Source organism: Lithobates pipiens, unplaced genomic scaffold (genome assembly GCF_037356315.1).
Source record: "Lithobates pipiens isolate NorthernLeopardFrog02 unplaced genomic scaffold, aLitPip1_a1.2 Scaffold_1, whole genome shotgun sequence".
NCBI lineage: Eukaryota > Metazoa > Chordata > Amphibia > Anura > Ranidae > Lithobates > Lithobates pipiens.
In genome coordinates, this window is record NW_027507685.1 from 203,380,620 (window position 1) to 203,401,915 (window position 21,296).

Below are 21,296 nucleotides of genomic sequence, written 5' to 3' on the forward strand. Positions count from 1 at the left end.
TAAAAGTCAGCAGCTACAGTATTTGTAGCTGCTGACTTTCCATTTTTTATGAAGGAGCCTGAACCTCCTCTTTAAGCATACACTAGGTGATGTTCAAAAACTGTTTGTACAAACATGCATAATAAAATTCACAGGTGACTTCACGAGTGTCATACTTGAAAATTATAAATTGTTTTAAAATTAAAATTTTTGAAAAAATGGACTTTCCCAAATGAAAACAACATACACTACACTGTAAATTCCCTCTTTCAAGAAAAATTTCTATCCTGTTCCTTAAAATTTTCTTCTCAATGCAGTTAAAAAAAAATGTTGAGTTGACCCCACTAATATTAAACAAATGTCCTTAAAACAGAAAATTTTGAAGGATATTCTACTTGTGTATAGCACGATTTAGATTGTTGCCCTCCACAGCCAGGAGTGGGAATGGAAACCCGCTCAAAAGTTGCTGCAGGGGGTTGAAGCTTGAAACCTAGGCACGCAGTCCTGCCCTTAGTTTATAAAACATAGAAGAAATGAGTGGGTAATTCAACATTCCAGCATTCACCCACAATGAATACATATTATACATTAAATATTAAATAAATCATACTGCAGGCATGAGAAGTAGAAGCCATCCCGGAACTGGAATTACTGTTGAGATTTAACATTTAAGATTATGTTATGGTACCAATGAATCTATATTGTCAGATTCATGGCACCCATTACTCACTTGTACCATCTTCTGTCACCATGCCAAGTCCCTCTGCTTTATTCTGGCGTTCAAAGGCGTTCAGGTCAAGGACACTGTGGAATACACAGGGAAGATAGAGAGTGAGGGATAACAGTAAGCCTTACAGTGTATCAGTGCACAAAATCAACCATGGTATTTTATGAAGAACCATCTAGTTTGGAACATCAAACAACATAAAAAAAGGAATGCAGTGCTGTCTCTTTAGCTAACCCATAGTGCTCTGCTAATCTACTGACATTATTTATACAACAAAGATTGTATAAACAAAAAAACAGACATAAAACAAAGGTTTAGATATGTATAAGCATGAAAAAAATAAATAAATAAAATTGATCAATAATATTATAGTTTCCTCTTATTAAAGATACTTACTTTACCCACTCAATAAACACCACAATTACACCTTAAAATACAGTATGTGTTCACTGTAATAACACCATAACTTTTCTTTAAAGCAACAGCTAGTCATCCTATCAACATCTCTGTTCAGCACTCACAGCCAAAGAGTACCATTGGGTATTGCACGTTTGTTAATTACTTATGTTATCACTGACTGTGGCTGTAAGTTTTTAGAGCATACCTGCAAGTCTGCATCAGGGCCTGAACACTCTGGAAAAAGCCAACTTCCCTTTTGTCTTTCAAATAATCCAGCATTTTCTGCAAAAAAAAAAGTACCAATGCTAGAGGGAGCACAACATTTTAATAAAAGAGTCCATAAAATAAGTTGCCACATTTATGGAGAAATATCCTCTGAAGTTGTTGTAGTTGAAGTAAAAACTGTTAAATAGGTTGGTAGGCTACTGGCTATAGTAAAATAAAAGTTTCTTATATCACTCCCTAAACTGTAATAAAACTGGCAGGTATTATATACTCATCTTACACCGCTACTTTCAGCGACTTCCTGTATGCACTGATGACACAAAAAGTCCTTCTGAGATCCTAATAAAACTGAAGGTCACAAATCTCACAGAAAGACACTCAACCACCATCTTCCCACAAGATGTGAGATCAACAGCATCATCAAGATCCCACAAACAATTCCACTGGCATTCACCCTGGTCTCATTGGTATTACAGGGTATTTTTAAAATGTTCTGCTATTTTTATTTTAACTGTCATTTTTTACACAGAAGGGGTCAGCAAGACAATTAGAGAGCTTTAGAGGAAATTTGTCACAAAACAAACTACAGTACCTATGCAAGAAGTCTTAAAAGGAAGTAAACACTCTTTAGATGAGGCTATAGAAATGACTCTGCTGAGTATCCTAGGTTTTATAATGAGAAAGCCTAGCACTAGCTGCTCCCATTTCATGTCTTTGGCTAACTGATACACCACGCATAGTGAGCACAGCATGGTGGTGGTGGGTGTCTGCTCCAAATTGTTTAACTGTGTGCATAGGGGAGGCAATGGACGGTTCGAATCCCATCAGAGATTAAAACTGTGTATGGGCAGGCTAAATGTACCAAGTTGATCAACCGATCAACTTGGGTACAACCAGCCTGCTAGGGTTTTTCTGCGATTATCGCTAGCGGCTGCTATAGCTGCTAGCAATAATCGGTGACTTTTCCCGGTGGGGGTGACTTTCCCTGCCCCTGCTGCGAGAAGGCAATGGCTCGGCAGGAGGGATTCCCACATCAACACAGTTTGTGTTGATGGGGGAATCAAGCAAAATTCGCTCCTTGTATGGTCAGACTAAATAGAGCTCCAGCTATATGACTGAAAAATCACAATTTTTTCATCAAATTAGTAAAGTTATACATGTCAAAATGTATTTAGGAGCCAACACCGAGATGCAAAAGAAAATCTCAAACAGTTATAGGAAATACTGCAAAGCGGTCATCTGTATTCTCCCAATCATAAGCGACCAAGGAATTCCCCGACCTAGCAGCAACATGTATACAAAGGGCATGTATACATGTGGTTGTGTGATAAGGGAATGCTGAGGCCACTTATTATTGACCTAGTACAGTCACAGCTTCTTGGCAAGATCACTCAGGTGGGTTCAGACTAAGATCCAAACATGCCTGAAGTCATCCTTTCTCAGGAACACATTTTCTAAAAGGAAATCTATACAAGTTAATATACACAAAATGTCACTGGTCCTTCTGAAGTTGCTAACTGACCATTTCTACTAGCCTGTCAATGACCTTTAACAAGCGTGCAGATCAGGGATGTGAGAATTAGGTTAGAATTCCTGATCTGAATATTTATAATAAATCAGTGCCTTGGAAAGTAATTAAGCTAATGGATAAGCAAGACGGCAAGGAAATTAGTATTTTCAGAAGGAGGCATCAGCAACTTCAGCTCCCACATTTCCTCTTTACACGTTTCCTTTATTTGTTAGAAGATGATCATTGGCTGATTTTTTTTTTTTCTTACCTGTTGGACCTCAACATTTCCTCCATTAAGAATGGAAATTCCTAGCTTAAGCGTGGAAGAGACCATGGCTCCAGGTTCCCCTAAGAGACCAAATAAAAATGAACCATTTAAGAGAAAGCACCATACAAGAGATCTACTGGATTTTAAAAATGAATTGCCTAGATAAGCCAGCTAAATTTTAATTTAATGCTATAAATTGACTTCTTACCTTTACACGCACTGATCATTTGCAGGACCATCTCAGCAGCACCACGGTTATGGAGACGAGACTGCTGGTACAATAGTTTCTGTTTCTCCATTTCTTTCTCCTGTAATTTTAACCATTGTAGGGTTAACAGAGAAGAAAAATATTACTTTAAAATGTATGTATTTGTATATTTGGGGATTATCGATAATCTGTGTTGAACATTGGACAACAAAATACAGCTACTGCTTTTTAGAAACATCTGTTTTCTGCCGCTGTATTGATTATTCTGACCATAGAAACATCCACAATACTAGGAACATCCCTATGGTAAGAGTCGTCTCAGCATTCATGGATGTGCACAGCACCACTTAGGTAAAACAAGCAGAGGATGAAGTAAAACGAGGGATCGAGGTTGGATTTTGGAGAGGAGATATTAGAATTGAAGGGTTTGCAGCTCCGATATTTTTTTACTTTTTGAGTTATTTATGTAGCCTTCCTTGTTCAAAAATATCTGCTCATTTGATTAGTGCAGAGTGTTAGTTTCCATATCCTAGAATTTTGGATGGAAGAATAACGCAGCTTGAAACTTAAAAATTCACCCTGCTTTATAGAAAAAACGTTGTATGCTAACAGTGCCGAATAATGTGTTAAAGGCTAAGTCCACCTTTTACAAAACATAAATGGAAATGTATTTTCAGGAAAACAAATACAGATTAATTTTGTTTGTCTCAGCCTGCAAAGTGTTGTAACTGCTCTCGGTGGATCATGGGTGCAATGGCAGGCTCCTGCAGACCGTTCCTCCAGTTTCCTGTCTGTACCACGGTATAGACTTTTAGTTAATGAAAACAACTGTAATTTACCAAGCTACTACAGTGATGGCCATGACCTTCAAGGTGTTGTGCCGAGTGTCGGCACTTCTGCCACCAGGGGCCACCATTCAGGGAAAAACTTTTTCCCCAATGATTGCAAAGCATTCTCTGATTGAATGAGGTGGAGTCGAGGATGGGTGATGTCACGATCTCCACCTTGTCCAATCAGAAAACCCTTTGCATTAATTGAAATGCATTCTCTGAACAGCGGCAGTGCTGAGCAATCAACCCTCTGTGGTTACGATGCAGAAGGGAAGTGGTTCGGCACAGCACTTGATCACAGATCACAGCCATCACTGTAGTGGCTCAGGCTACAACAAGGATTTACAGCTTCCATGGAGGCCAATCATCTATCACATATTCATAATTACAATGCACCAAGCTGGTCCAATGTATGTATACAAAATATATCATCCCTAGAATTCAGCTTTAAATTACCAATTCACCATCTAATTAATCTGTGAAGAGTACCAACATGAAAGTCTTGTCTCATTATTACTACTGCATAAAGTGTTAAAAAAAGATGGGGCAGAGAACGAGTGTGAAGACTACAACGTTTTCATGACTTTCGGAATGGCAGGATTGTATGGAATAGGAGGAACATACAAGGATTACAAACAAAAGGAATAATGGAAGGTACAACATACCTCAAATGGGATTTCATCTTCTTCTTCACCTTCGGGAGCTTCTCCCTCTTCTTCCATATGGCAACTCTGTGTAGAGAGAAGTGGTGTTTCTATTTAGGTTATTAAATCAATGCTAAACTAACCTCTTTATCCTGAACATCTGCTGAATACAGTTGATAGTTCTATAACATGTGCAGCTGGCAATTCATACATTTTATACAGCACTAACAGTGGCTGAATGCATTGTTAAAGGAAAAAATGTGCTTGGGCCAGCTTGGCTCAAACAAACTATTTAGAATAAAAGTAAACTTGTAGTTAGGCTTAAAGCCTAGGTGTGGGTTGGGAAACCATGCATAATTGCATGTGTTTCCCGACCCACAGGCAAACTACGTTGATGAGCGGGGATGCCAATAATTGTTAAAGTGTTACTAAACCCAGGACCCTGCATTCACTATATCTGATCTCCCACAGTACACAGAACATGGAAATGCAATTATTTTAGTAAATATAAACTGATAAATACCTTTTCTCATCAGCAGTATATACCAGTCTTGTGACTTCTATCAGTGCCTGGGTAAAGCTTGTAGGAGGGGTTTTCATACTGCACTGGCTGTCCTATCAGTATGCTTGATCCTCTGTCTGGGCACTGCTGATTGACCCGTTGCTGATCACATACACTCTCCCAAGAATTAAAAACAACTCTCTAGCAATAAGGACGGCTAAGATAGAACATAAAAGACACATAGCGGAGGAGAGCCAAAAAAATAATGTATTCTTCTCAGTTTTCATGAGGGAATCAGGGGGCTTCAGGAACCAAAACTGTCGTGTTTATCCTTATGACACATCACAGGAAGCGCCTCCATGGTTAACAGAAGACATAATTAAAATTAGACTTGGGAAACTTAACATTAATAAATTATCGGGACCAGATGGCTTGCACCCGAGGGTACTTGGGGAGCTCAGTCAAAGTAAGTCAAGACCATTGTTCCTAATTTTTACTGATGGTCAGGGGCGTAGGGAGGGGGTGGCTAGGGGGGGCTAAAGCCCCAAATGTGACCCCAAAAAGCCCAGAGTCTATGGAATGCTGAATTCCATTGTTAGCCCCGAGTGTCGGCCGCCGGGACCGATCTGATCGTGAGTCCGGCCAAAAGTGGCCGAGTGCGCCCGAAAGTAGCCAACTGCCATAGCAGCCAAAAGTGGGCGAGTGCCATTGCGGCCGAAAGCGTCCGAGTGGCATAGCGGCCAAAAGCGGCCGAGTGCCATAGCGGGCAAAAGCGGCCGAGTGCCATAGCGGGCAAAAGCGGCCGAGTGCCATAGCGGGCAAAAACGGCCGAGTGCCATAGCGGGCAAAAACGGCCGAGTGCCATAGCGGGCAAAAGCGGCCGAGTGCCATAGCGGGCAAAAGCGGCCGAGTGCCATAGCGGCCAAAAGCGGCCGAGTGCCATAGCGGCCAAAAGCGGCCGAGTGCCATAGCGGCCAAAAGCGGCCGAGTGCCATAGCGGCCAAGTGCCATAGCGGCCAAAAGCGCCCGAGTGCCATAGTGGCCAAAAGCGCCCGAGTGCCATAGTGGCCAAAAGCGCCCGAGTGCCATAGCGGCCAAAAGCGGCTGAGTGTCGCAGTGGCCAAAAGCGGCCAAGTGCGCAGATCCCGCCTTCTGGAGCCTGCAGCGCCAATGCCAGGACCGCGGGATGTGTGACGTGACATCTATCTTAGCCTGCAGGCTCCAGAAGGTGGGAGCGCTACATCCCCGCTCGGGCGGGCAGCTCTCCTCCTCGGCTTGGCTCCTCTCTGATCGTGACGAGTGACTGACTGACTGCCTGCTGTGACCACACACCACGGCTGAGCTGAGGTAGGTCAGACACACAGTGTATGTCATTGTCAGTGTATGTAGGTCAGGCAGGTCAGTGGTCAGTGTATGTAGGTCAGGCAGGTCAGCGTAAAGCCTCATACACACAATCTGACTTTGTAAAAACTTTCCCTTGGATTTTTGTACAAAGGGCGTCGGCCGTGAACTTGTATTGCATACACACGGCAGGACTTTTTCAGCCAACTTTCACCAAATCACGTGGTTTTTCTGCTCTTTGCCGCCACCTTTGGTCAACTTCTGTATTGTTGTCTGATCTTTTGCATTGGTTCTGAGCATGCATGTTTGTACTTTGTACAAAAGTCCTATGGTTTTCTGTACACACGATCAGACTTTGCTCCATCAGACTTTTGTTGCCGGAAAGTTTGTCCGTTCGCCCAGCCAACAAAAGTTCGATGAAAAACTAAAGAGTTTGTCCGATGGAGTGTACACACGGTCGGATGTTGCCTTAAAACAGCTAATTTGCATGTTTGTTGTCAAAAAGTCTGATCGTGTATATAGGCCTTAATGGGCAGTGTCAGGCAGGTATGTTTACTGGTCAGCATTGATGGGCACTGGTAAGTCACACAACCCCACCACCCAGCCCAAAAAAATTTTTTACACTGTCCCCCATAAACGTTTATTGTACAACATAAGGTCCGTTGGCATGGACCATAGATTGAGTACATGGATTGAAAACTGGCTACAAGGGCGAGTTGAGAAGGTGATGGTAAATGGGGAGTACTCGGAATGGTCAGGGGTGGGTAGAGGGGTCCCCCAGGCAGGGCTGGACTTACCATTGGGCTTGACTGGGCTCAGGCCCATGGGCCCTGCCCAATAGGGGGCCCCGTAGGCCCTGCCGGGATACATAGCCAAGTGCACTCAACTCGGCTCACAGTCACGCCCAGTCACGCCCGATGATGGACATAACACAGGGACAGGGCATGACTGTGAGCCGAGCCGAGTACACTCGTCTACTCTTGGCTTTGCTCGGGACTGCGAGAGGACCCGAGAGGACCTGAGAGCCGCCAAGAGGACCCAAGAGCCGCTGAGAGGACCCGAGAGCCACCGAGATACACAGGACTCTGTATCTCGGCTGCGCCATTTTGAAACTTCAAGACTGCAATGGCAAGGCTGCAACTGACAAGGCTGCAATGACACTGGACAAGGCTGCAGATGGACACTGATAAGGCTGCATTGATGGGTATTTAAATGTAAGTTTTTTCCTTAAACTTCTCTCCTAAAAGTTTTTTTCCTTAAAATTCCCTCCTAAACTTGAGGTGCGTGTTATACACCGGCACATGTTATACGCCGATAAATACGGTAATGTATAGAAGGTAGGGCCTGAAAGTGACTCAAGCCCAGGGGCCCCCACCACCCTAAGTCCTGCCCTGCCCCCAGGGTTCTATGCTGGGACAAATCCTGTTTAATTTGTTCATAAACCACCTGGAGGATGGGATAAACTGTTCAATCCCTGTATTTGCGGACGATACTAAGCTAAGCAGGGCAATAACTTCTCCGCAGGATATGGAAACCTTGCAAAAAGAGCTGAACAAATTAATGGGGTGGGCAACTACATGCCAAATGAGGTTCAATGTAGAAAAATGTAAAATATTGCATTTGGGTGGCAAAAATATGAATGCAATCTACTCACTGGGAGGAGAACCTCTGGGGAATATAGGATGGAAAAGGACCTGGGGGTCCTAGTAGATGATAGGCTCAGAAATCGCATGCAATGCCAAGCTGCTGCTAACAAAGCAAACAGAATATTGGCATGCATTAAAAAGGGGATTCATTCCAGAGATAAAACGATAACTCTCCCCCTCTACAAGAGTCTGGTCTGGCTGCACCTGGAATATGCTGTCCAGTTCTGGGCATCAGTCCTCAGGAAGGATGTACTGGAAATGGAGCGAGTACAAAGAAGGGCAACTAAGCTAATAAAGGGAAGAAAAAAAAAAGCCTTTTTCAAAGCACAGGTTCCAAATGATACACACTCTTGATAAGCACTCAGGTGCAGGCTCTGCTGGGATCAGAGAACAAACGAATAAGCCTGGACGGCAGCAGTCCGATACAACACCTTTATTGGGTAAAATCCAGTGTACAGCAGTCAACCCATATGGTACAAAAGAGGGGGATGCAGCAGCTGCTTGCATCCCCCTCTTTTGTACCGTATGGATTGACTGCTGTACAATGGATTTCACCCAATAAAGATGTTGAATCGAAGTGCTGCCGTCCAGGCTTATTCGTTTGTTCTCCAAAGCTAATAAAGGGTCTGGAGGATATTAGTTATGAGGAAAGGTTGCAAGCACTGAACTTATTCTCTCTGGAGAAGAGACGCTTGAGAGGGGATATGATTTCAATATACCAATACCGTACTGGTGACCCCACAATAGGGATAAAACTTTTTCGCAGAAGGGAGTTTAACAAAACTCGTGGTCAGAAGAAGAAAAGAGGTTTAACCTTAAACTACGTAGAGGGTTTACTGTAAGAGTGGCAAGCATGAATTCCCTTCCACGGGAGGTGGTCTCAGCGGGGGTCATTGACAGTTTCAAGAAACTATTAGATAAGCACCTGAAGGACCGCAACATACAGGGATATACAATGTAATACTGACATATAATCACACACATAGGTTGGACTTGAGCCTTTTTTCAATCTCATCTACTATAGAACTATGTAATACACACCAAACTGAGCATGTGCAGGCTGACTCAACTGTCTTATCTGGACATGTTTTGGAGTCGGTGAAAGAAGGGGAGGACTAGAGAAGACAGGATCAAACAGCCTTTTTACACAATGCGGAGGATTAACCCCTTAGGTTCCACAGTGAGTATAAAAAGAATGCTTTTCTGCATATACAGACTGATTTTACTGTAGTGGGTTTAGTAACACTTTAGGGCACCTTCAAGCATTGAAAAACATGGGGCATTTTTGGTTGCATGAAACCGCATGGTGTACCATGTGGTTCTTTGCAACTACATAAAAAAAAAAAAAAAAAAGAAGGTCAGGGACTTTTTCCTTGTGGGTCCCGCGGATACAGCAGCCCATTTAAATGAATAGGTTGCTGTGCTGCTGCAAAACCAGCAATAAGCTTACAGAGATGCACTTTAGTAAAAAAAAAAAACAAAAAAAAAAAACTCACGAGAAAGCCATCGATTAAAAAAGCACAACATTTAAAACTATGGCCAGCTAAAAGCAAGAAAGATGGGGTCAATTACAGCGCACTTAAAATTTTATATATCTCATTCATATAATAGCAAATGTATAGAATACATTGGTATCACACATTTTCCAACTTACTTTTGCCATGATATCTGCATATGCCATATACAAGTAATCTTCTTCCAATTTACTGCAGAGAAATTAATTTTGTAATGAGTTCAGATTGAGGAACTTTTCATATAAAAATGTGATCGCGCAGAGCTGACGTTTATTCCGTCTGTGTGCACTCACGTTTTTTCTGTCAGAGCTGTTCTGCTGAAATGAAGGATGAGTTGGTGTAGAGGGTCTGGTTTCTTCTCCTCTTCTTCCTCCTCTTCTTCTCCTGCCTCACCAGATTTCTGGGAAATTCAGTGTACAAGTAGTTTAAGTTTTGTGTGAAAATCAAGGAGATTAAAAGTGCATTCACGAAAGCTATCTTTAGTAAAAAAATAAAAATTAAAAATAAATTTAAAAAAGTGCAATAAATTCCAAATAAGTATATATGTTAAGGCGCTGTGTAGATTGACAGTGCTACAGTATATAAGTACCTGTGATAGATAAATAATAATAATTATAAATGGGGGCAGCCATATTTGTTCCTTAGGTTTTGCTATCTGCTTTGCATTCCTATACAGTGGCCGCACTTTACTGCTCCTTCTAATAATGTAAGTCTATAGGGTGGATTTATTTAAAAAAAATTGTTGGACCAATGTCACAGGCATTCGTCCAGCCCTTACGAATTCTGACCGTATTTTGCTTAAAATGTTCATTTTCTATGATTGTCGGCTCCATCTAGTTGGCCATAATGCATTATAAAAACTACTGCTACATAAAATGCATCATAAAAACTACTACTACATAAAAACTAAAAATAGTCCCCTTGGCTGCCTCATTTAAAAATATGCACTCTGTGTTTGACTGAAATCTTAGTAATTGTTAAACAGCAACTTTATTTTTAGAGAGCCAAATGTTTCCACACATTAAAAACGAGTTTTCCTCTGCAGCAAGCAGGCAGGGGACAGGATTTTCTACTCAATCTGTGGCTGCTTTCTACAGAAAACTAGATACAAGACTTTACACATCCTTTGTTTTGATCTACCCAAAATGTATTTAGCCTTAAGGTCTCATGCAGGGCTGTGTTTTGGCCTAGGCCTAGGGCGGCACTTTGCGGAGGGCGGCAAAAAAAGCTGCCCCCGGCATGAGATAAAGCCCCCCCCACCCTTCTTCCCGATTCCTGCAGCCGCCTCCCGCACACATGCAGCCCACGGCGGCTGGCTTGCTATATCAGCACCGCTGCGTATGGGCGTACTTGGAAGAGGGTGGGGGGGCCTGTGACTCACTCCCCCATAAGCGGCAGGTGACTGTGGAGGTGGAGCCTTAAGCTCCGCCTACCCTCCTCTGCACTCCTTCAGTGAATCTTCACCTTGGCACAGGGGCGGGGTCTGGCTGTGGTGTCAGGAGGAGGAGGAGGAGGAGAGAGAGAGGAGCATGGGGGAAACCCCCAGGACAGCAGGTAAAATTATTGAATAAATGATATCAGTGTTATGGGCACAGTGCCAGCATTTGATGGTACAGTGGTGGCATTTGATGAAACAATGGCTATATTTGACGGGCACAGTGGCTGCGTTTGACGGGCACAGTGGCTGCGTTTGACAGGCACAGTGGCTGCGTTTGACAGGCACAGTGGCTGCGTTTGACAGGCACAGTGGCTGCGTTTGACAGGCACAGTGGCTGCGTTTGACAGGCACAGTGGCTGCGTTTGACAGGCACAGTGGCTGCGTTTGACAGGCACAGTGGCTGCGTTTGACAGGCACAGTGGCTGCGTTTGACAGGCACAGTGGCTGCGTTTGACAGGCACAGTGGCTGCGTTTGACAGGCACAGTGGCTGCGTTTGACAGGCACAGTGGCTGCGTTTGACAGACACAGTGGCTGCGTTTGACAGACACAGTGGCTGCGTTTGACGGGCACAGTGGCTGCGTTTGACGGGCACAGTGGCTGCGTTTGACGGGCACAGTGGCTGCGTTTGACGGGCACAGTGGCTGCGTTTGACGGGCACAGTGGCTGCATTTGATGGGGCAAAGTGAGGCTGCAATTGATGTATTTTTTTCCTGAATTTTTTAGTTTGTTTGCGACCCCCCGAAATTTTGAGCACCAGCCGCCACTGACATGTACAACATGCTCCATGCATGTTAAAATCAATGCAAACCCATTAAACAGTCCACATGCAGTGAAAGTGCATTAATATGCAGATCATGATATTGCAATAAAGTGCTCCATCAATGCTGAAATCATAGCAAACTCATTAAAGAGGAGTTCCGCCATTCCCCCCCCCCCTCCCCCCATAAAAACATTAAAACTCAGCAGCTAAAAATACTACAGCTGTTGACTTTTAATATTAGGACACTTACCTGTCCAGGGATCCTGCAATGTCGATACCTCAGCCGATTTTCGGATTGGCTCTAGGGTTTTGCCACCATCATTCATGGTAAGGGAAACTGGGCGGCTCCCTACTGCACATGTGCGAGGTGTGTTGAACTTTCTGAATGGCCCAGTGGAGGAAGGAGGAGAAAGTGGGGAAGGGTAAAATCATGTACCCATCCCCCCCCCCCCAAAAGGTGCCAAATGAGCCTAAAGGGGGTGTGATTTACAGATGATAGGGTGGGTCTTAAATAGGAAGGAGTGTGGCCTCGACAGGAAGGGGTGGGCTGTATTTAAATAAGGGGGGTGCGTGAATTTAGTTAGGCCTAGGGCAGCACAAAACCTAAATACACCACTGGTATCATGCACACTGGGCATTTGCCAAGCTCGTTTGAAGACCTTTTCTCCTAGCTCTATTAGACCCCAAATCTCTTTTGGCCTCCAAAGCAACCAATAAAACCAAGATTGGTATGATTGGCTGCTTTACAAGCCAGTAATGGCTAACAAACCAAAACCATAAGTGACAAAATCCTTGTGGGTGGAGCTTTCCTTCCTTCCACTCTTCCTAATGCTACTGATGGAATCGGTTAATTAAACTTCTTGAGATAACATAGGACTTGTGCACAAGACATAGGGCAGCTCTGTATTTCTAACATGTTGAACAGGGTTTTTTTTTTTTGCACTTATCAAAGAGATAACAAAACACTTTTAACGGTATAGTTAACAAACCAAAAGGGAGCATATAAAAGAAGCTCATTATTAGGGTTTGCGTACAAATTAAGTCTCGTCTCAAATGTGTTTGTTACTTACCGCTAAGTCATCAATCATCCTGTCTTCAAAATCATGCTCCTCAGTCATAATCCAGCTATGTTTATAACCTTCCAGAAACATGTTACATGCACGGTGCCTAGCAAGAAAACCAAAATCCTATTAACTCTTGTAAAACAAAAAGCTTCCATACACAAGATAGAAAAGAGTAGGATATGGGCAGTAATAAACTAAATTAAAAAAACGATTTCATCTGTATCGGTCATCACCTGTGTCCCCATTTCCAAATTCTGCCTCCCCATAACCTTAACTGACACAATGAGCCCCATAGGTAGGTTATTAATTTAAACTTTTTTTTTTTTTTTGGATTGTCTGCCTTATCTCATAGGGACAGGGGGTTAAAAACGGATTTGTATGATGTATGTATACAAGATGAATTGATTCATTTTGTCTTTTTAAATTGTTGATATTAGGCATCTTGTCAGATGAAGCAGCTTTGAAGCCCTGAGGAAGCGCCTGTGAATGCAAAACGCGTAGGCAATTCTTCTACCTGTGACTGCTGCCTCATTGATTTTAGGTGCTAAATGGTGAAATTAGATTCCCCAGTGTGTGCTTTCATTTTTAATGTTTGGAATAAAAACATAAATCTTTTAGATTGTGTATGTTATTTGTTGAATTAGATATACTAAGAGGCTACCTTTGAACACCTGCCTTTCTTATATTTGCCCTATTTTTGACTAAATAAAAAATTATACAACAAGATATACAAAAAACTCTCAACAGTGTACAGCGATAGAGAAGTATGATACACTTTGTGCAGTATACTGTCCGATAACATTGCCCATTTTTGGCTAAATAAGGTTGAGAGATTCTGTTGTAATTATCTATGGATTAGCAGACATGATTTTAGTTGCGTCTTGGAAATACTTCCTAATATCACCATATCATGCTGTGCTTATGTTTATAGGTTAGCACAGGTGCCAACAGGCATCTGCTTAGGAACCGTACACACAGGCCGCATATAGGGCCACATTCGGCCTGAGTGTACAGCAGCCAGTCCAGCAGAAGCCACCTGTGTGCCAGCTTCTGTTGAAGGGGCACGACTGAAAGAGATCTGCCACCCCCTGTCAGAACACAACAGCTCAGCAGGGGAGATCACTGTACTAACATCTCATAGTTAGTACATCATCTCCTCCTGAGCTCTTAAGGTTATTTTCGTTCAGTCCGCTAGTTAAATGAAAAAAATTGATGGTGTGTACTAGGCTTAACGCTGAACATCAACAAGCCACAGCATGCTATGGTTCTGTACATACCTTGGCAAGTTGTACAGTGGTGTCATCCGGAAACAGGCCACAACGGCACGCCGCCGTTGTTTGGAGAGAAGCTTATGCCAAACAGCTTTCTTGGATTTGAAGGGGTGTTCAGTCTGGTGGCGAAAAAGCAAGATGGAAGGCAAATAGAATGTGAGGAGGATGTTAGCAACAGTAACGCTCCAGGTAGATATAATTCAGTTATATGCTTATTACAAAAAAATCATTAAATGCTTGTAGTACTCCGCATTTCTTTTGATATTAGCCTACTGTAATTCCTTGCAAAGTAGGAGTCAGGATGGAGCAGTACAAAGAAAATTAGGTTCTTCTGCAGCATCAATCTAACAGAGGAAATATGCTCACAGGAGTGGACAGCAGACTTGGTTGCATCGCTCAAATGTACAGTGTTTTACTGCAAAGTCCAGGACGTACCGTAGTTATATTGTCTGCTGCACAAGAGATATATAAATATATATATATATATATATATATATATATATATATATATATATATATATATATATACATACAAACACACACACTATAATATTATTTATTTACCGGTTTTCTTGGAGTGAAACTTTAAACAACTTTAATAATGCAAAGAGCAATGTGCATCAATACACAGACAAATCACACGTAATTAATCATTGGCCTGACTGCAATAAGCTGAATTGCTATTGATTACTATTGGTTTACACTCTTTTTTACTCCATGATTTGTTCCATTATCTCAACAGAACATTTACAGTTTTGAATAAGGACTCACCAGCTCCAGATGATAGAGGACAGCGGAGACCTCCTGTACACGTTTCACAATCTTCTCAGGATTGTTGGAGTCTTCTGCTTTACCTGACATCCTATTATACAAGGCCATCTGCCAACGCATTGAGGAATTATCCACCTGGTCGGAGAAACCATATCAACGTATGAAACAGAGAGAGAAAAACAGTGCTGGCCTTTCTGTATAGTGAAGGATGCACCTTATATTCAAATCAATGTTCATGAAGTCAGCTTATCCCTAAGAACTAACATTTTTTATGGTGGCAAGATATAGGGTAAATGTCACCCAAAACTCAGATTACTCCTGTTATACTCATAGTGCAAGCAAAAACTGGAAACCATCATTTAACTACTATAAGTAATAACTCTACATCTTATTTACTCCTCTATTTATCTGTAATTGTGGGGTACAACTGCTTAACTCCCTAATATGTTATCATACCCCCTTTCATAAGTCTGTCAAAATCATTACCGGTCCTATTAGGTACATGTTATTAGCAGAGTATTGAAATCATTATGCGTTGGAAGCTTGTTGCATGCAGCAGAACACCTTTACTTTTATGGAGGATATCTTTATCATTAACCAGAACAAGGAGCATACAAGTACACACTTAGATACAGACAATAAATCCTGTTATTACATTACCACAGAGAATACACATTATAACACTGCAGTGCCCCCTGCTGGGTAGAAAAGTATAATGCATATATATATTGTCAGTTCATATAAGCGACTTTGCTGTTGTTCTTCCAACACCCCCTCCCAACAGCATGTGCTTTGTCAAATTATATTCAGCTTCTTCTGGAAATATCTATGACGTTCCTTCAACAAAGGTTTGGTGAGTGCATCAGCAGTCATCTCCTCTGATGGGCAGTATTGAATGTCAACAACACCTTGCTCTTGATTGTCTCTCAGTAGGTGATACTTGACGTTGATATGTTTGGATAGGATTGACCCTTTCTGATTGCGTAAGCTTTATACAACCCTGGTTGTCTTCAATAATGGGATTTGGTTTTGACATGTCTATCCCAATGTCAGCAAAAAGTTGACAAATCCATATTACTATCCATATCGACATGCATGTACTGCTGCAATATACTCTGCTTCAATTGACAATAGAGCAACGGTTGGGTGCTTGTTTTTGACTAGAGCAACTTATGGTTCCTTTCCCATACTGGAAGATGAACCCACCTGTGGCTTTGCAGTCTGTGCAGTCCCCGGTCCAATCAGCATCCACATATCCAACGAGTTTTGAATTTGATGTTGCTGATAATCGTAACTTTATTTGAATTGTTCCTTTGAGGTATTGCCTCACACTCATCACTGCATTCCAGTCACACTGACAGGGAGCAGAGACTTTCCTACATAGTATGCCCACTGCTGCTGTTGCTATGTCTGGTCTTGTCACAGTAGCAACACATAGCAGCTTACTGATTGCTCTGCGATATGGGTCATTGTTGGGTAGCAAGTTTTCTGCTTCATTGCTCTTTTGATATCCTGGTTCCATAGGAGTTTTCACTTCCTTTGTATCTTGCATATAGAATTGTTCCAAGATTTCTGAGATTTACTGAGATTTTCTGAGATTGGTTGAGAAGATGACTTCCATCTTTTTCTCTCTCCATTTGGATTCCCAGTTAGTAGCTAATGTTCCCAAGTTCTTTGATTTAAAAAATTTCTTTCAGCTTGTATTATTTGAATTTATGATTTCTTGGCCATTTTTCCAGAGAATATTAATGATAAAACAAAAACCTTTTTCTTTCACTCATGGTTAGTGTTTGACTGAAGCCATTTATTACCGATCAACTGTGTTTACTCTTTTTAAATCATAATAACAGAAACACCCCTAGACCCTGATCAAAAGTTTACATACTCCAGTTCTTAATATCATGTATTGCCCCTTTTAACATCAATGACAGCTTTAAGTCTTTTGTGTCATTTGTGGATGAGGCCCTTTATCTTATCAGATGGTAAAGCTGCCCATTCCTCTTGGCAAAAGGCCTCCAGTTCCTGTAAATTCTTGGGCTGTCTTGCATGAACTGCACGTTTGAGATCTCCCCAGAGTGGCTCAATGATATTGAGGTCTGGAGACTGAGATGGCCACTCCAGGAGCTTCACTTAATTCTGCTGTAGCCAATGACAGATCGACTTGGCCTTGTGTTTTGGATCATTGTCATGTTGGAATGTCCAAGTACATCCCATGCGCAGCTTTCTGGCTGATGAATGCAAATGTTCCTCCAGTAATTTTTGATAACATACTGCATTCATCTTGCCATCAATTTTGACCAAATTTCCTGTGCCTTTGTAGCTCACACATCCCCAAAACATCAGCGATCCACCTCTGTGTTCACAGTAGTAATAGTGTACTTTCATCATAGGCATTGTTGTCTCCAAAAGTAGCGTTTATGGTTGTGGCCAAAAAGCTCAATTTTGGTCTCATCTTTCCAAATGACTTTGTGCCAGAAGGTTTGAGGCTTGCCTCTGTGCTGTTTGGCATATTGTAAGTGGAATACTTTGTGGCATTTCTTCTGGAGACTCGACCATGCAGCCCATCTTTCTTCAAGTGCTTCCTTATTGCACATCTTGAAACAGCCACGCCACAGGTTTTCAGAGAATCCTGTATTTCTCCTGAAGTTATTTGTGGGTTTTTCTTTGCATCACAAACAATTTTCCTGGCAGTTGTGGCTGAAATCTTAGTTGGTCTACCAGACCGTGGTTTGGTTTCAACAGACCCCTCATTTTCCTCTTCTTGATTAGAGTTTGAACACTGCTGATTGGAATGCAATTCCTTGGATATCTTCTTATATCCCTTTCCTGTTTTTTATACAGTTCAACTACCTTTTCCGCAGATCCTTTGACAATTCTTTTGCTTTCCCCATGACTCAGAATCCAGAGACGTCATTGCAGCACTGGATGAAAGATGCAAGGGACTGTCATGAGTCCAGAAACTCATTGACCTTTCATACACACACACTAATAATTACAAACAAACAGATCTCAGGTGAGGATGGTTAACTTTAATAGCCATTCAAATCCCTTTGTGTCAACTTGTGTGCATGTTATCAGGCCAAAATCACCAGGGTGTATAAACTTTTGATCAGGGTCATTTGGGCAGTTTCTGTTGCCATTATGATTTAAAAATAGTAAACACAGTTGATAATAAAAAGATTCAGCCAAACACTAACCATGAGTGAAAGAAAAGTTTTTGTGTTATAATTCATATTCTCTGAAAAATGGCCAATAAATCATAAATTCTGCCAGGGTATGTAAACTTAAGAGCACAACTGTATATCCATCTGTCTCCTTGATTCCTGGAGTAGAGACAGGGGTCTGCTTTACTTCTTGAGAATCCCTCTCTGGTAAGTACTTCATTCACTTTCTCATTCCACATCCTTGCAGATTGCTTAAGACCGTAGATGCTCTTTTGAAGTTTTCACACAAGGTTGTCTTCTTGCCCAAACCCTGGTAGTTGCTCCATGTAAAGGTCTTCTTTAATGTCTCCATATAGGAAAGCAGTTTTAACATCTAAGTGTTTTACTTACATGCCCTTCCCGGCCGCAACGCTAAGAAGCGCTCTGATGGTGGAGTGTTTTACGACGGGAGCGAATGTTTAATCGTAATCTTCACCAAATTTCTGGGAGTAACCCTTGGTAACTAGTTTGGCTTTGTATTTGTGGATATTCCCTTCTGTGTCTCACTTTACTTTGAAAGTCCACTTGCTTCCTATAGTTTTGTGGTTAGGAGGGAGCTCTGAGTGTCCAGGTTTTATTTTCTTGAAGAGACTTTAATTCTTCTTCTGCTGCTTTTCTCTATTTATTGGCTTCATGTTTTGGCAGTTTTTTTATGTCTGTCTTTGGAGGATGTTGGTTCAAGTACGCTGTGTATTTTGACAGTGTATAATAGCTTGCGGGGTGGTATCCCCTTTGTAGTCCGAGTGGATCTTCCGATTTCAGGCAGTTCAGCAGGATCTGGTGGGAAACTTAATTTAGGCATTGTGAGTTCCACCTCTTGCTCTGACTCATGCACAGGTTCACTTTGGTTGACCTTTTCTTCTGTTTTGCTTGGCATATTCACTTCACAGCTTTTAGGGATTGGTATTTCTGATGATGGGCTCTCATCAAAATAAACACTATCGCTTATTGTCACTTTGTCAGTCTTTTGGGTGTAGGATTCTGTAACCTTTAGGCCGCGTACACACGGGCGGATTGTCTGCCCAACTAAGTTCGTCAGACAATCCGACAGACAGTCCGTTCAAAATTTGCATGAACGGACTTGACCACACACAATGAGCAGACAGTCCGCTGAAAGCGTGCGTGATGACGTGTACAGCACGTACGACGGGACTAGAAAAACGACGTCCTATACACTGCAATGCAACCTTCGGCCGTGTAAATCCTTTCTGAGCATGCGCCATACTTAGTCCGTCCAACTTGCCTACACACGAGCGGACTGTCCGCTGAAACCAAGTTTGGACGGACTGTCTTACGGAAATTCCGTAAGACTTTGTTCGTCAGATTGTCCGCTGAAAAAGTCCGCTGAAGCCCACATACGAGCGGATTGTCCACTGAAACATGGTTCAGCGGACTAAGTTGGACAGACAATCCGCCCGTGTGTACGCGGCCTTAGTTTGCTCACTGTAGCCTACTGGAATGCCCTATATGGCTCTGTTCTCCAGCTCGGACCACTTTTCACTCGGAATATAGCTATATGCTTTACATCCAAATACTCTGATGTGCCCTATGCTAGGCTTTAATCCATGCCATATTTCGAATGGAGTACTTTTCATGGCTCTTGAGGGTAGTCTGTTCTGTAGGTAGGTGGCAGTCATGACTGCTTTTCACCTGTATTTGTGAGGTAGGTTGGCATTCAACAACATGCACCTGGCCATTTCTATAAGATTGCAATTTTTCCTTTCTGTTGCACAGATTGTTCAGGAGTGTATGGCACAGTGGTCTGGTGTACTATTGCTCGTCTCTTCAGATATGAGGCCACTTCTTTGCTTATGTATTTTCCACCATTGTCGCTGCATATTATTCCTGATTTCCATTGGAATTTGTTGCTAAACATGGCAACGAACTTTTGAAGTTTCTCCGATGTTTCACTCCTGTGTTTCATCAGATAAGTAGTTGTGTATCTGGAATAATTATCAATGAAAGTCAGTAGATATCTGTTCCCGCCTGACGTGGGAGTTTTCATTGGACCCCATACGTCACTGTGTATGAGCTGCAGGGGGTGGGTGGTTTTTCTTTGAGATGCCTGTGGAAGGGGAGCATGTGTGGCTTTTGCTTCAATACAGCACTTGCATTTCACGAGCACTTTTCAAGGCATTATTGTCAAATCTTCTGATAAGCCTCTCTTTATAATGTCCTGTATAGCTTCTGGACTTCTGTGCCCCAGCTGCCTGTTCCATAAGTGAATACATTTGCTGTGTATGTCATTAGAGACTATATTGGCTTGTTGGTCTGTGGTGATGAGCCTGTATAGGTGATCGTCCAGTTTTCCTTTTGCAAGGAATCGCTTATTTATTGTGAATTGTGCATTCATTACCCTGGAACTTAACTGTGAGACCATTGTTTGCAAGACTTTTCACTGATAGAAGGCTGTCTTCTAGTTCTGGATAGGGATGAGCCGAACACCCCCCGGTTCGGTTCGCACCAGAACTTTCGAACGGACCCCAAGTTCGAACGAACGTTAGAACCCAATTAAAGTCTATGGGACTCGAACGTTCGAAATGAAAAGTGCTAATTTTAACGGCTAATATGCAAGATACTGTCCTAAAAAGGGTTTGGGGACCTGACTCCTGCCTCAGGGGACATGGGTCAATGCAAAAAAAAGTTTTAAAAACGGCCGTTTTGGCGGGAGCACTGATTTTAATGACGATTAAAGTGAAAAAAAAAAAAGTGAAATATTCTTTTAAATATGGTGCCTGGGGGGTGTCTGTAGTATGCCTGTGAAGTGCCACGTCTTTCCCGTGTTTAGAACAGTCCCTGCACAAAATGACATTAAACGGAAATAACACCATTTAAAACTGCTTGCGGTTTTAATGTTATATCTGGTTCCTGCAATATGGTTGAAAATCATTGAGAAAAATGGCATGGGTAGCCCTCCCTGCCCATTACCAGCCTATTTGGGTCTTGTACGCATATTAAGGGGAACCCTGTACCCATATTAAAAAAAGGAAATGCG

General features: G+C 42.2%; 1 protein-coding gene across 13 annotated transcripts in view; it reads right to left on the minus strand.

Moving 5' to 3' along the window:
- Window positions 1-21,296, minus strand: part of RYR1 (ryanodine receptor 1) — a 347,489-nt gene that overhangs the window by 44,732 nt on the left and 281,461 nt on the right. For all 13 annotated transcript variants that reach the window (XM_077480582.1, XM_077480567.1, XM_077480575.1 and 10 more), the window contains 10 exons: window positions 15,099-15,233; window positions 14,334-14,446; window positions 13,063-13,159; window positions 10,087-10,193; window positions 9,934-9,985; window positions 4,812-4,877; window positions 3,317-3,416; window positions 3,109-3,188; window positions 1,311-1,387; window positions 710-783 (listed from right to left, as the gene is read on the minus strand). In XM_077480582.1, coding sequence (XP_077336708.1) covers window positions 710-783; window positions 1,311-1,387; window positions 3,109-3,188; window positions 3,317-3,416; window positions 4,812-4,877; window positions 9,934-9,985; window positions 10,087-10,193; window positions 13,063-13,159; window positions 14,334-14,446; window positions 15,099-15,233 — 901 coding nt within the window. The remainder of the gene's footprint in view (window positions 1-709; window positions 784-1,310; window positions 1,388-3,108; window positions 3,189-3,316; window positions 3,417-4,811; window positions 4,878-9,933; window positions 9,986-10,086; window positions 10,194-13,062; window positions 13,160-14,333; window positions 14,447-15,098; window positions 15,234-21,296) is intronic.